The following is a 14,400-nucleotide window of genomic DNA, read 5'->3' as shown; positions in this document are numbered from 1 at the left end:
TAATGGGCAAGTGGTCTGATGCAAGCGATAGCATAGGTCGCCACGTTATGCTATTTATCAGACCCGTGCTAGCTATTGTTAGGTCAGGCGAGCTGCTGCAATTGCCCACTACTCTGGTGGGAGCGTCGTCGTTCACAGTGCTGAATGTCGAATCGTCTATCTGCTCTGCCAGTTGCTGTCCCCTACGATCATTTGGCAGGCTTGAATGCCAAAGATCGTGATGCGCATTGAAGTCACCTACAACCAATCGGTTTTCACCTCTGATGAGCGCACCTATATCAGGGTGATATCCTGCCGGGCAGCAGGTGACAGGGGGTATATATATTGTACGTTAAAAATTTCGAGTTCGGAATCGGCTGACCGGACAGCTATGCCTTTACATTATAAGGTGCTGTCCCTGCGGTCGATTCCTTCATCGATGAGACGATACTGCACTGTGTGGTGGACTGTAAACGCTAGGCCACCACCATTGTCTCGCTCGCGATCATGTCTGTGCACGTTACAGCCATCCCTGGTGATCAGAGATGACCTAGCGTACAGCTTTGTTTGTTGGACCGCAGCTATTTTAATACTGTGCCGGCTCATAAAGTCAACTATCTCTTGGACCTTACTCGTGAGTCCGTTACAGTTAAATTGGAGAAGCTTAAAGCTGGCAGTTGTCCACTCACGGGTGGAGCGCAGGCCGGAAAATCTCCGAAAATGGCACCAGCCGTTGCAAGAATTGCATTGGACTGATACCAGATTCCGAGGTATTACGGTCTGACACACGGAACAGACTGTGCGGGGGACCAGGAGCTGCTGGTTTGTCCCCGCACTGGGGTTGGAGCAGGAAGGAAGGTGAGGGGTTGAGGGGGAGTTGTGTTGCTCCGATAGGCTCCTCACCGTGGAGGTGTGGGCTATGGTGGCGGTTGGTAGTGCCGGCCTATCAGGGGGTATAGTAGCCGTGGAGACATCAGACGCCTGCTGGGGGGAGCAACACGTGGCCACATACCGTGTGGACCACTCCCTATTTGACTTAAGGCCTGAACAGGTCTTAAGGTGGCTCCACCCGTTGCACATGTTACACCTAAGCGAGGTGGAGTTCGGGTGGAGCCGTTTGTGGCAGACGCAGCAATAGAATACTTCTGGCCCAGGGTTGGATTCAATTCCGCTGCGTATCACTCTCTCCCTCTCATTTCTCTCCAGCAGCCATATTAATTAATTTCCTACTGTTAACTTGTGGTGAAGTAATATCTCAGTTGAATTTCTTACCCGTGTTTTGTTAGAGCCCAAAATGAGGAACGGGCCGGGACTGCGCCTTCTCTATGCATTTACGTTCTCTGGTAGGAATGTTATGTGCTGTCACATGTGAATAAATAAGTTAAGGTTATTTGGGCATACATGCATATGCACATATGAAAGAAAGATATTGTTGTTGCCCTTGTGCATTATTGTTTTTCATATACAAATGTACATGCATACATATGTAATTTGCCCCCGACAATGAGCGGCCAGAAGCGGAGGATGCGGCTAAAAGACAGCCCATCCGATGAGGCTTCCGGTGACAGAGGCCTAAAATCAATGCCTCTGAGAAATAGTTCCCCCAAAGGCCCCCAAGGCCATGGGGAGCAAAACAAAACAAAAATCCAGGCGCGGCGGTTTCCATAGTGGACGGCTTCCTGGTCAGCGTCTGTTCACCATGTTAGGTGCGGCTGCTAACTGACCGGTATATGCCGTGGCGCACTGGGAGTCTCTCATCACTTCAAGAACCATCTCTGTTGTTGAAGTGAAGGGAGTGATGTGAGCTTGCTCTGCCGAGGTGTTAGCTGCGGGGTGTATCAGTGACCAGCCCCTTCGGGCCCTAGTCAGGGAGTGTGTATTGGACGCAGAGGTAGTAGTATGCGTTGCCCCGGGTGAGCTCCGGTCCGTCCGTGTTTTCCGGGACCGGTAAAGCGAAGAACAGGCCTCAGGGAACTGGGGTAGGGGCACTGTCCCCAAGGGTATACCCGTTCCTGTTTATTTCGGCCCGCCCCCCTACACACGATGCGCTGGTAAACAAAAAAAAGAATGGAAAACCAAATGAGAAATATAATTATAACCAACAACAGCAGTAACATATATGGAGCCATTATGGGCAGTGAAAAGGAAAGCCTGGAAGAGGCTAACAGAAAGGTACCAGGAGCAAGTGGATCGAGTGATCTACTAGTGGACCTAACCGAGGAGTGCAAGACCCCCAAAGGTCGTATAATCACGGGGGCTGATCCTTTTAAGCGCGCACCAAAGCTGAGACGGAGTCCTATCAAGACGCTCAGTGTAGAAAGGCCTGAGAGAGCAAAATCGTCGCCACCTGCGTTGCAAGAAAGCAATGAAAAAGCAGCACAATCGGGTAATGATACCTTAACGCTTCTTGGTGAGATGATTGGGAAGCTGACTGAAGCAATGCGTCTACCGCAACGCTCAATTAACAACAACATAAGGGAACTCCTTGAAGCGATCACCAAGCTGCACTCGAAAGCACAGGAAGAAGCAAAAAGCAGGGAAGCCAAGCGAAACGTTCTTGGAAGTATAATGGCGGAAGGAACACCAAAAAGACCACGCGACGATAAACAGCCGGGCAGAAAAACGCCACCCAAGAAAAGTAAAACTATACGCGAGGAAGAACACAAAGTGTCAGCAAGTGCAGACAAGAAAGTCAAAGGAGAGGAAAATGTTAAGAGGACAAACGGGGTTGTGGAAAATGGCTGGATTAGTGTCAAGCGCAAACCAGCCAAGAAGAAAGTGACAAATAAACCACCCCCGAGGCCGGATGCGATTGTCATTGCGCGTGCCGGAACAATGACGTACAGTGACATTCTCAGGGTGGTTAAAAAAGATGATGCCCTGCAAGAACTCGGCGAAAACGTAACGCGTATCAGAAAGACGGCCAAAGGCGAAATCCTGCTCCAACTGAAAAAAGAGCAGATGGCCAATACAGGAGTATATCAGAAGAAGATTGGCAAGGTGCTAGGGGACCAGGCGCAAATCAAGGTCCTAACCCACGAGATGTTGGTTGAGATCCGTGACCTGGATGAAATCACAACCAAGGAGGACATAGGTGAGGCTATACGAACGCAAGTAAACGAGCTTAACCTATTTAGTGAAAACGCAATAAAAAGCGTTAGAGCGGCGTATGCAGGCACGCAAACAGCAGTGATAAGCCTACCAGCACTGGACGCAAGGCGACTGCTTGAGAAGCAAAAATTGAAAATCGGCTGGGCAGTATGCCGAATAAGAGAAAAGCCTGACTTGAGGAGATGCTACAGATGCCTGGAGTATGGACACCTAGCGAGGGCATGCAAAAACGAAGACGACAGAAGCCAGAACTGTCTCAAATGTGGAGAAAAGGGACACCAAGCGAAAGTATGCGAGAAAAAGCCCTTCTGCGGAGCTTGTAAAAGAAATGGACGGGAGGACACAAGCCATCAGATTGGAAGCAGAAAATGCCCCCTGTATCAAGCGGCGTATATTAAAACCAAAAAATGAGGATTGAGCAGATCAATCTAAACCATTGCGAGGCTGCACAAGAGCTCTTAAAACAAAGGGTATATGAAAATAAGGTGGATGTTGTGCTCGTCAGCGACCAGCATAAAAATCTAAACGCCGGAACGTGGGTCTCGGATAGGAAAAGTAAAGCTGCTATTTGGGCCTGTGGAGGAAATACCCTGCAGGACAAACCGCACACCCACAGAGATTACTATACCCGAGCAAAAATACGTGGCATATATTTCTACAGTTGCTACGCGCCACCGAAACTGACGCAAGCAGAGTTCGAAAACTTACTGGATGAACTTGTGCAAAACGCTCGTGGTACCACACCAAACGTGATTGCGGGTGATTTCAATGCGTGGGCCCTGGAATGGGGTAGCAGATATACCAATAAAAGGGGAGATGCCTTGATTAAGGCATTCTCACTGCTTGATGCGGTTCTGCTAAACACTGGGGGAAAAAACACCTTCGAAGTGAATGGTCGTGCATCAATAATCGACATCACCTACGCCAGCAGGGCTCTAATACGATCAGCAAGCTGGAAAGTGAATGATTTTTACACAGGCAGTGACCACCTTGCCATTACGGTGGACTTTTCGCATGGAAAAGAAACCGTACAGAAAAAACAGAATAAGGGTTGGAGGGTGGAGACACTTGATGAAGAAATGTTCCAAATCATGCTAGAAAAGAACCCAACTAGCACCAACGATGTGGAACTACAGGCGGAACTGCTAGTAAAATATGTTAGCAGAGCTTGCGATGCCGCTATGAGCAGGAAAACACAGAGCGCTCCCAGAAAGCCTGTATACTGGTGGAACGAGGAGATCAGCACCCTAAGAAGCGAATGCAAAAAAGCAAGGCGCCTTTCCCAAAGGAGCTATGGGTTGGCAGAACACTTCAGGCTCCGCGAGAACTATAAAAAGAAGCGGAAAGAATTAAAGAAAGCCATTAAAAGCAGCAAGGCAGCTAGCTTTAAAGAACTGTGCCAGAATGTGGACGAAAACCCGTGGGGTGATGGCTACAAACTCGTTATGGCCAAGGTCAAAGGAGGTAGAGGACAGGCGCCGACTTGCCCCATTCTTTTGGAAAAGATTGTACAGACACTCTTTCCAAAGCAAGACATGCAACCAAGCCAGACCCAGTGCCACGCAGCAGAAAATAGTGTCACAATCAGTGAAGCAGAGGTGATTTTGGCAACGGAAAGTTTCGGCAATGCTAAGGCTCCAGGACCTGACGGAATTCCGAACAAGGCGCTGAAGATCGCTATCAGGCGCAACACAAAGCCATTTGCAGAACACTTCACCAAGTGTATAAATGAAGGCACGTTTCCGAAAGTATGGAAGAAACAACAACTGGTCCTACTTCAGAAACCAAATAAGCCAGCGGGTGACCCAAGCTCTTATCGGCCACTCTGCATGATAGATACTATGGGTAAAATCTTGGAGAAACTAATCTGCACACGCCTGGAACAGCACCTGGAGAAAGCGCCGGCTGAGCTATCCGAACATCAGTTTGGTTTCCGAAAAGGTCGTTCAACCATCGATGCCGTCAGGAGGGTGACAAACATTGCAAGTAAGGCTATTGAGGGTGACAGGTGGATGCATGGTGATAAAGAATACTGTGCAGTTGTCACTCTGGATGTCAAGAACGCCTTCAACTCGGCATACTGGCCACATATTATAAAGGCTCTTGAAGGAAAAAAAACCCCAGCTTACTTAGTACGGGTTATAAACAGTTACCTGTCGGAAAGAGTACTTCTGTACAATACAGATGAAGGCCCTAAGAGATATGCAGTGACGGGCGGAGTACCGCAGGGATCTGTGCTGGGCCCGATCCTATGGAATGTACTATATGATGGGGTACTGCAACTTCCAATGCCGAGGGAAGTGCAAATAATAGGATACGCAGACGACATTGCGTTAACCATAGTCGCCAAAACAATCCCTCAGATTCAGAGTATCTGCAGCGAGGCCACAACGAAGGTCAAACAATGGCTAACGGCGGTTAAACTACAGCTAGCAGGGCAAAAAACAGAAGCAGTTCTCATTACGAGTAGAAAAAAGTTAGAAACGACCACACTAAACATTGATGGGTTTAACGTCACAACACAAGCGGCACTACGATATTTGGGTGTAATGATCGATGCTCGACTAAGCTTCAAGGAGCACATTAAAAAAGCATGCGGAAAGGCAGCCATGGTGACGGCGGCACTGTCAAGAATCATGGCCAACATCGGTGGTCCCACTCAGAGTAGAAGAGCGCTCCTGGCTAAAGTTACCCAGTCTACACTCATGTATGCAGCACCCATATGGGGTAAAGCCCTGATACAGAAAACATACGCGAAGAAGGCGGAAATAGTTTTTAGACTTATTTCCCTTAGAGTTGCATGTGCCTTCAGGACAGTGTCGTTTGAAGCAGTATGTGTCATATCGGGTATCATGCCACCAGATATAATGGCCTCTGAACTGGGTAGAGTGTACGACAAAGCCAAAAGCCTAAACAGGAGATTAACGGCGGAAGAGCGTAAAGAAGAAAGACTGGGGAGCATAACTGAGTGGCAAAATCGCTGGGACCTAGCGACAAAAGGAAGATGGACGCATAAGCTTATCAGAAGCGTACAGGCTTGGGTTGAGAGAGGACATGGTGACACAGATTACTACCTCACACAGTTCCTGACGGGGCATGGATGCTATAGAGAGTATCTCCAAAGACTCGGCCACGAGGACGCAGCTGACTGCTCGCTCTGCGGCAACGGTAGTGAGAACGTGGAACATGTGTTCTTCTCCTGCCCGAGATACGCATCTGAAAGAATGTGCATTGAAGAAATAATAAAAGAAAAAATAACCCCAGGCAACATTGTAGATCACATGCTGCGGTCGAAGTTGGTGTGGGCCAAGATGAGAGAATGGTCCGCAAATGCGTTACAGGAACTGCGAAAAAAGGAATGGGAACGCAGTAAAGAAAGAAGACAAAGAAATAATGAAGGGTAGACGGAGAGAGAGATATAAGTGAAGAGCCATAATGGCTAGCTTGGCCCTGCGATGCAAAGCTTAAACGGCGGTACCGCAGGGCAAACTAAAGCTACAGAAGTCGGAGTTAGGGTTTAGTACGTAGGTGTACTGTTTCGCAAGTCCAGTTTAGCAGTAATACTGACTGTGCGTGGTCCCGAATGAGGTGCACCCTTAGCGATCAGTATGAATCGTGCATGCCATCTATATTGACGGTATCTATGTAAGATTCCCCCTTCGGATAAAAAAAAAAAAAAAAAAAAAAAAAAAAAACATATGTAATTTGCCCATTCAAATCTCAATTGTACTAAAAATTTTTAACAGTAACATTTGCGCCTTCTCATTCCATTAACATTCTCTGGTTAGGGTCTCTAATATCAGAGAATGTTAATGCAATGAGAAGGTGCAAATGTTACTGTCAGCTTTTTTTAGTACAATTGAGATTTGAAAGATTTGAAGTAAGAAAATTTAGCACACCGAGTTTATAGACACCTCACTGACTTTTGCCCACACAAAAATTAGAAACACCACACATCTTTCAGCTCAACACACAACACATTTCTCACCTCGACATTAAACCAATTAAATTTTTACTATTTTCGTATTTTTAAAATAATAATCGAATACGTAAAATTTATTACATTTTTTTTTTTTCAATTACATTAAAAAAAACGATTTAAAAAAAAAAAAAATTATAAAAAAAAGTTTGCGCCGGGAATTGAACTCGAGTCTAACATGTGGCGAGGAAAAATAGGCGGTGCGTTTATTTCATCGACTGCTTATTTTTTGACCATTTTGTTACTTTTGAAATGATAAGCGGATACATAAAATTTATTACAAATTTTTTTACGATTACATTAAAACAAAAAATTTAAAAACGAAAAAAAAAAAAAATTTGCACCGAGAATTGATGGCGAGTCACGTGGGGAGGATAAATACTCAGAGCGTTTATTTCTGCGCCTGCGTTGTGAACAAAAGGTTTTGTGCATGCGCGCGACGCGAATAAATTTTAATAAAGTTCTGAAAGTAATTCATGAAGTTTTTCATTACACACATATGTACATAAATGAACGTATACTTTATATGTAAATAAATGATGGTATATGATAATATACATAATATGTATGTACATGTCAATAGGAGGTATTTGCATTCAGAAAAACAGAACGGTTTAAGATAAATCAACACTTATTTTATATTGTATGTCAATTTATAGTTTATGTATTCGACAGCATTTACATACATATGTATGTATGTACATTTGTATATGAAAAACAATAATGCACAAGCGTAAGAACATCATCTTCCTTTCATACCTACATATGTACACATGCATGTATGCCCAATAACCTTGACTTATGTACATATGTATGTACACATGTCACAGCACATCACATTCATCAAAATATGACCCGTCTGAAGCAACACACATGTGCCAACGTTTAACCCAGTCCTCCAAACACCCCCGGCAGGCCGATTTGTATTCTCTTTGATCAGTGCGATGGCGCGTTATCATCATGCGAAATCCAAGAATTGTTTGCTCACATTTCCGGCCGTTTGCAACATACAGCATCTCTAAAAGGCTTCAAAACTGATAAATAATATTCATCATTGACTGTCTGGCCCGATGGAAGGTACTCATGGTGGACTATGCCTTGGCAATCGAAGGAAACAGTCAACATCACCTTCCCGGTTCTTTTTGCTCATATTATATGCATATATATCTGTGTATGCGCGTTTGGCTTTCTGGACGGATATTAGAATGCTCTTTTCTCATCAATATAATTTGGATTTGATGAAAGAGATTAAAGACATATGTACATATTTTCTGTTTTGATTGATTTATATAAAAATCAAGTCATATCCAGTATGAACTATTTTATACCGAAAAGAAATTTCAATTTATGAAATACAAAAAAAACAGTATTGTAAAGAAATTTTAATTAAAATAAACTCAAAAATTTTACCAAGCTTTCCTGGTTTGAATTGTAAAAAAAAATGTGCAAGAAAAAAAATATGACTTCAGGACTTGAATCTGAATTAAATACGTGCCAAAAAACAAAACGAATAATTCCGCCGACTTTAGCTTCTGCACCACAAATTAACTGCCGCGCGGCCTTCTTAATCGCAAATTTATTCGCTTCGCTATGGGCACGATTTCCTTAGTAGTGTGCCGAAAAATCTTATGAACTTGCTCAGTAGTTTGGTAAACGCAGAAAAACTCTGAATTCCTGTCCTAGCGTGGTAAGTAAATATAGAAACCCTCCACTCGCGTCACTCGCGTGGTAAATATCTGCAATTCCCCACTCGTGAGCAACGTTGAATTTGAAATTACCTTAGAATGAATCTACAAATTAGAACTCGAAAAAAGTTCATTTAACATTTGCTCCTTCTCATTGCATTAACATTCTCTGATGTTACTACATCCATGCACGTTCATACATTCATGCATATATGCGCGAGCACAGCGCTCCCTTCTTGCTTCCGTGTACTTTTGTCTTTCACCAGTCGATTTTCCTAATATAGTACTTACAAAAACACAATACTTTGATAGACGCAAATGCAACAGCAAGCACAACGCGATGGCCGCTTTGCCACCACACATTCTAAAATGTTCTAGAACACAACAAAAACATATACCTCACATGCGCATGTCGCCCAAAGCTAAGATCTAAGCCTAGCGACTACAAAAACAAAATACATTCGTAGACGCAGTCGCAGCGGCCATGATTCTATCAGCGACGGCGCTGAACAATTTAGAACAAAAACAAAAAGTTCATTCATAAGTTCGAGCTCATATTTCAATTTCATTCATAAAACGAGCCGCCCATATGCCAATTTTCGCGACCATTCGAAAATAATCAATATTGGAATATTTCGCGTGGAATTATTTGCCAATATTTGATAAATCTTAAATTTTTGTCATGTCGAGTGGCCGCGGCTCCGTATGTATGTATGCACCCTTATATGTATGTAAATATGTCTTCTAACTGTTCGACAGTCGCGAGTTAATGCGACTTAGATTCCTTGAACAATTCCAGCGAATCACACATTTCTATCCGCAAAACCGCATATATGTACCCTATGATCAAAAAATACCGGGAATGTTTAAATAAAACATAACAGAGTTAAATTTAAGGCAAATTTATATTATCTCCTTCAAAATATGACCCGTCTGAAGCAACACACATGTGCCAGTCTTCCAAACACCCCCGGCAGGCCGACATGGCCTTCAGTTCCTTCGTCGTATTCTCTTTGATCGGTGCAATGGCGCGTTATCATCATGCAAAATCTAAGAATTGTTTGCTCACATTTCCGGCCGTTTGCAACATACAGCATCTCTCAAAGGCTTCAAAACTGATAAATAATATTCTTTATTGACTGTCTGGCCCGATGGAAGGTACTCATGGTGGACTATGCCTTGCCAATCAACATCACTTTCCCGGTTATTTTTGCTCATAGGGTATACATATCCCATCTTTTCACTGACGGTCAAGAAGGCGGTCGCAGTTGTTGTTTTTTATATGCATACATTTTGCGTTCGTTGAAGGTTTGTATATATTTATATATATTTATATACATATGCGTGCATGCGCGTTCGGCTTTCTGGATGCATCCTTGGCTATTAGAATATTTTCTCATCAATATGTGTATGTAAGTAGTTCAGATTTGACTGAAGAGATTAAATACATGCATACATATATGAATGCATATTCATATGCATTGCCTTTATGGCTGTTTTACATATAAATCAATTCAAAAGAAGTATGAATAATGTTATATAGAAAATAGATTTCTAAATAACAGGTATTAGAAAAACCTGAATACACTATTTTAAATCAATTCTAATTAAACCAAATACAAAAAGTAAATAAAAAAAAAGAGGTTGTCTGTAAAGTCGGTTTACTGACGATAGTTTAACGTGATAACGTCATAGGAAAATACTGATTGAATGGTTGCATTTTTCAAAAGAAAATTTTAATTTTATTTGTTAGATAGATATTTTGTATGGATATAGAGAATGACGTAACATTAACATAACGTAATATACTTTAACATAACATAACATAACATAACATAACATAACATAACATAACATAACATAACATAACATAACATAACATAACATAACATAACATAACATAACATAACATAACATAACATAACATAACATAACATAACATAACATAACATAACATAACATAACATAACATAACATAACATAACATAACATTACATTACATAACATAACAAATTACCCCGAATTAAAGCACTTATCAACAGCTTTCATTTGATACCCATATTGTACATACACAACCAAAGGTTAGCCGGGTCCACGTTTTGACCTATACCTCGAGACCTCAGTCACGGAGCGGCATGAAAAATACTCTGTACTAAAGCATTCACCAACAGCTTTCATTTGATACCCATATTGTACATACACGTCCGAAGGTTACCCGGGTCCACGTTTTGACCTATATCTTGAGACCCTATCTACCAATAGGTATTCAAACTATACGGAAATCATCTTCAATACCTACTTAACAATGTGTGTAAGTTTGGTTTAATTCGGTTCAAAGACACGGCGGGTCCACGTTTTGGCATATATTTCGAGACCCTAGTCATCAATAGGTATGAAAATTACCCCGTATTAAAGCACTTATCAACAGCTTTAATTTATATCCATATTGTACAAACACATTCTAGGGTCCACGTTCTGGTCTCTATCTCGAGACCCTAGTCACGGAGCGGATGGAAATACTCTGAACTAAAGCATTCACCAACAGCTTCCATTTGATACCCATATTGTACATACACATCCGAAGGTTACCCGGGTCCACGTTTTGAACTATATCTCGAGACCCTATCTACCAATAGGTATCCAAACTATACGCAAACCATCTTCAATACCTCCTTAACAATGTGTGTAAGTTTGGTTTAATTCGGTGCAAAGACACGGCGGGTCCACGTTTTGGCATATATTTCCAGACCCTAGTCATCAATAGGTATGAAAATTACCCCGTATTAAAGCACTTATCAACAGCTTTCATTTGATACCCATATTGTACATACACAACCAAAGGTTACCCGGGTCCACGTTTTGACCTATATCTCGAGCCCTATTTCCAAAATAAAATATAATCCATGTTACTCGTGGATGATGTAGCTTTCGAATGGTCAAAGAATTTTTAAAATCGGTCCAGTAGTTTTTGAGCCTCTTCATTACAAACAAACAAAGTTTTCCTCTTTATAATATTAGTATAGACAACATATCTTATAAGGTATATGGTAAATATTACCATACATTTTTTCCTTCATATATAATAAAAAAATTAATAATAATAACATTAAAACAACAGGTATTATTAACAAACTTGGTTTTATTTTAAATTCTTCAAGTGAATCAAATTAATAATAATCAATAAGAAGGCATATGCAAATACAAATACGTGAATTTATATATGTACATATGCGCATATACATACATATATACGCTCACTTAAGTAGGAGAGAGCAAGATGTCGAACGTTGCCGTTCGTTTGCTTTGTTTGCTTTGTCGTTCGTTCCGTGCTTTCGCTTGCAGTTCATTCAATGCAATGAGCAAGGTAACGACAAATGAGCAAGGTAACGGCAATGAGCAAGGTAACTACATATGAGCAAGGTAACACTAATGAGCAAGGTAACACTAATGAGCAAGGTAACACTAAAGAGCAAGGCAACACTAATGAGCAGGGTAACACTAAAGAGCAAGGTAACACTAAAGAGCAAGGTAACACTAATGAGCAAGGTAACTACATATGAGCAAGGTAACACTAATGAGCAAGGTAACACTAATGAGCAAGGTAACGACACATTTTTTCGTGCGTGCAGCCTGTTAAATCGAATTATAAGACGTTATCACGTCAAAATATCGAACAAAGAAAAGTGTGTACAGGACTTGAACCTGAGTCAAATATGGGACGATGTACTGCATTCACGACACGTCCTTCACGCCTGCCCTAAACTACAATTACTAATAAACTTTTCTAAATCACTCATTTATTCGATTCGCAGTTTTATATGCACATATTCTGCGTTAGTTGAAAGTTTGTATGCGTAATTATATGCATATGTATGTGTGTATGCGCGTTTGGCTTTCTGGACGGATATTAGAATGCTCTTTTCTCATCAATATAATTTGGATTTGATGAAAGAGATTAAAGACATATGTACATATTTTCTGTTTTGATTGATTTATATAAAAATCAGGGCATATCCAGTATGAACTATTTTATACCGAAGGGAAATGTCCATTTATGAAATACAAAAAAAACAGTATTTTAAAGAAATTTTAATTAAAATAAACTCAAAAATTTTACCAAACTTTCCTGGTTGGAATTGTAAAAAAAAATGTGCAAGGAAAAAAATATGACTTCAGGACTTGAACCTGAATTAAATACGTGCCAAAAAACAAAACGAATAATTCCGCCGACTTTAGCTTCTGCACCACAAATTAACTGCCGCGCGGCCTTCTTAATCGCAAATTTATTCGCTTCGCTGTGGGCAGTAGTTTGGTAAACGCAGAAAAAATCTGAATTCCTATCCTAGCGTGGTAAGTAAATATAGAAACCCTCCACTCGCGTCACTCGCGTGGTAAATATCTGCAATTCCTCACTCGTGAGGAAAGTTGAATTTGAAATTACCTTAGTTTGAATCTACAAATTAGAACTCGAAAAAAGCTGATTTAACATTTGCTGCTGCTCATTGCATTAACATTCTCTGCTAATATTGAGTGCATTGAAAATGCAGTTGCTGCAGCCACCTAATGCTCTTAATGTCTAATATGTATTTATGTTTATGCTCTTTATACTCTCTGTTATTTTATTCTTTTCTTTTATTTTATTGCTTTTCTCTCATTTTCTCACATCTTGTGTTACTTCTTCTCTGTTCATTTAACTATTGCATTTTTCCTGTTTATTGCTCTTCTGTCTTTATTTATGCCAATAATTTTGCAAACATACATATACTCTTGCGTGCTTGTGCTTTGTTGTTTCTGTTTTTGTTCAGTACTACTCAAATTTATAGATCTGTTCGGTAAACTGGATTCGAGCGTTAATGAAAATAAGAAAATTCTCATTGATATTATGTGCATTGATTACACAGGCCTGCGAAATTTAACTTTTTTCAGTTTCTAGAATGGCTGTACTTGTTTCTTGTAGTTTTTTATGCGCTGAAAACGAATCTGACCTTCAAAATGCTCCATCACGTCAGGATTTTTGGTAAATGAAGCCTAAAAGGTCAAAAAATGGCCATTTTAGCCATTTTAGCCATTTTTGATAATTTTTTTTGGGATAGAAAATTTTTTTTTTCAATTTTCGACGAAAAGGTCGCATAGTACAACTCTTTAGCTTTAAAACCCATTTTTTTAAATTATTGTACGATTTTTAAAAAAAAAGTTATGACATTTTGAAATTAACAGTTTCAATTACGCCAATAGACGTTATACCCAACGATTCTTTAGACAGTTCTTGGGAAAAATATTTTCCAAAAAATCTTGTTTCTACCTTATTGGCTTGAAATTTTTTAATCGGGGGTTTTTGGGGTCGCTGATTACGAATCTGAAGTCGGATTTTCAAAAATTAAAATGGCTAGAAAAAAGATTTAAAATTTAACTGATCTGGATGAAAATGTTTACTGGGGCGGTTTTATTCGCTGAAGTCTGATTCAGGGACCCCAAAAACACCAGTGCGCACATTTTCAGACAGATTAGTTAAATTTTGAATTTTTGAGCGCAATTTTTTGATATACCGGATATTTTTTATATTTTATCGGTATACATTTTATTTCAAATACGACAAAAATTCGTTACTGTTTACCGTTCGGAATTCCGAAAAGTCTATTAATAGCA

The 14,400-nt window shown here is 40.8% G+C and overlaps 1 protein-coding gene across 1 annotated transcript; it reads left to right on the top strand.

Moving 5' to 3' along the window:
* Positions 1–2,058: 2,058 nt before the first annotated feature.
* On the top strand, positions 2,059–3,501 carry LOC128870382 (uncharacterized). Its single transcript, XM_054112997.1, has one exon. It carries the CDS (start codon positions 2,059–2,061, stop codon positions 3,499–3,501), a length of 1,443 nt encoding a protein of 480 aa, XP_053968972.1.
* Positions 3,502–14,400: the final 10,899 nt, after the last annotated feature.

This window comes from Anastrepha ludens, chromosome X (assembly GCF_028408465.1).
Source record: "Anastrepha ludens isolate Willacy chromosome X, idAnaLude1.1, whole genome shotgun sequence".
NCBI classification, from domain to species: domain Eukaryota; kingdom Metazoa; phylum Arthropoda; class Insecta; order Diptera; family Tephritidae; genus Anastrepha; species Anastrepha ludens.
The sequence above is the reverse complement of the archived record's forward strand: the minus strand, read 5'-3'. Positions and strand labels throughout refer to the sequence as shown.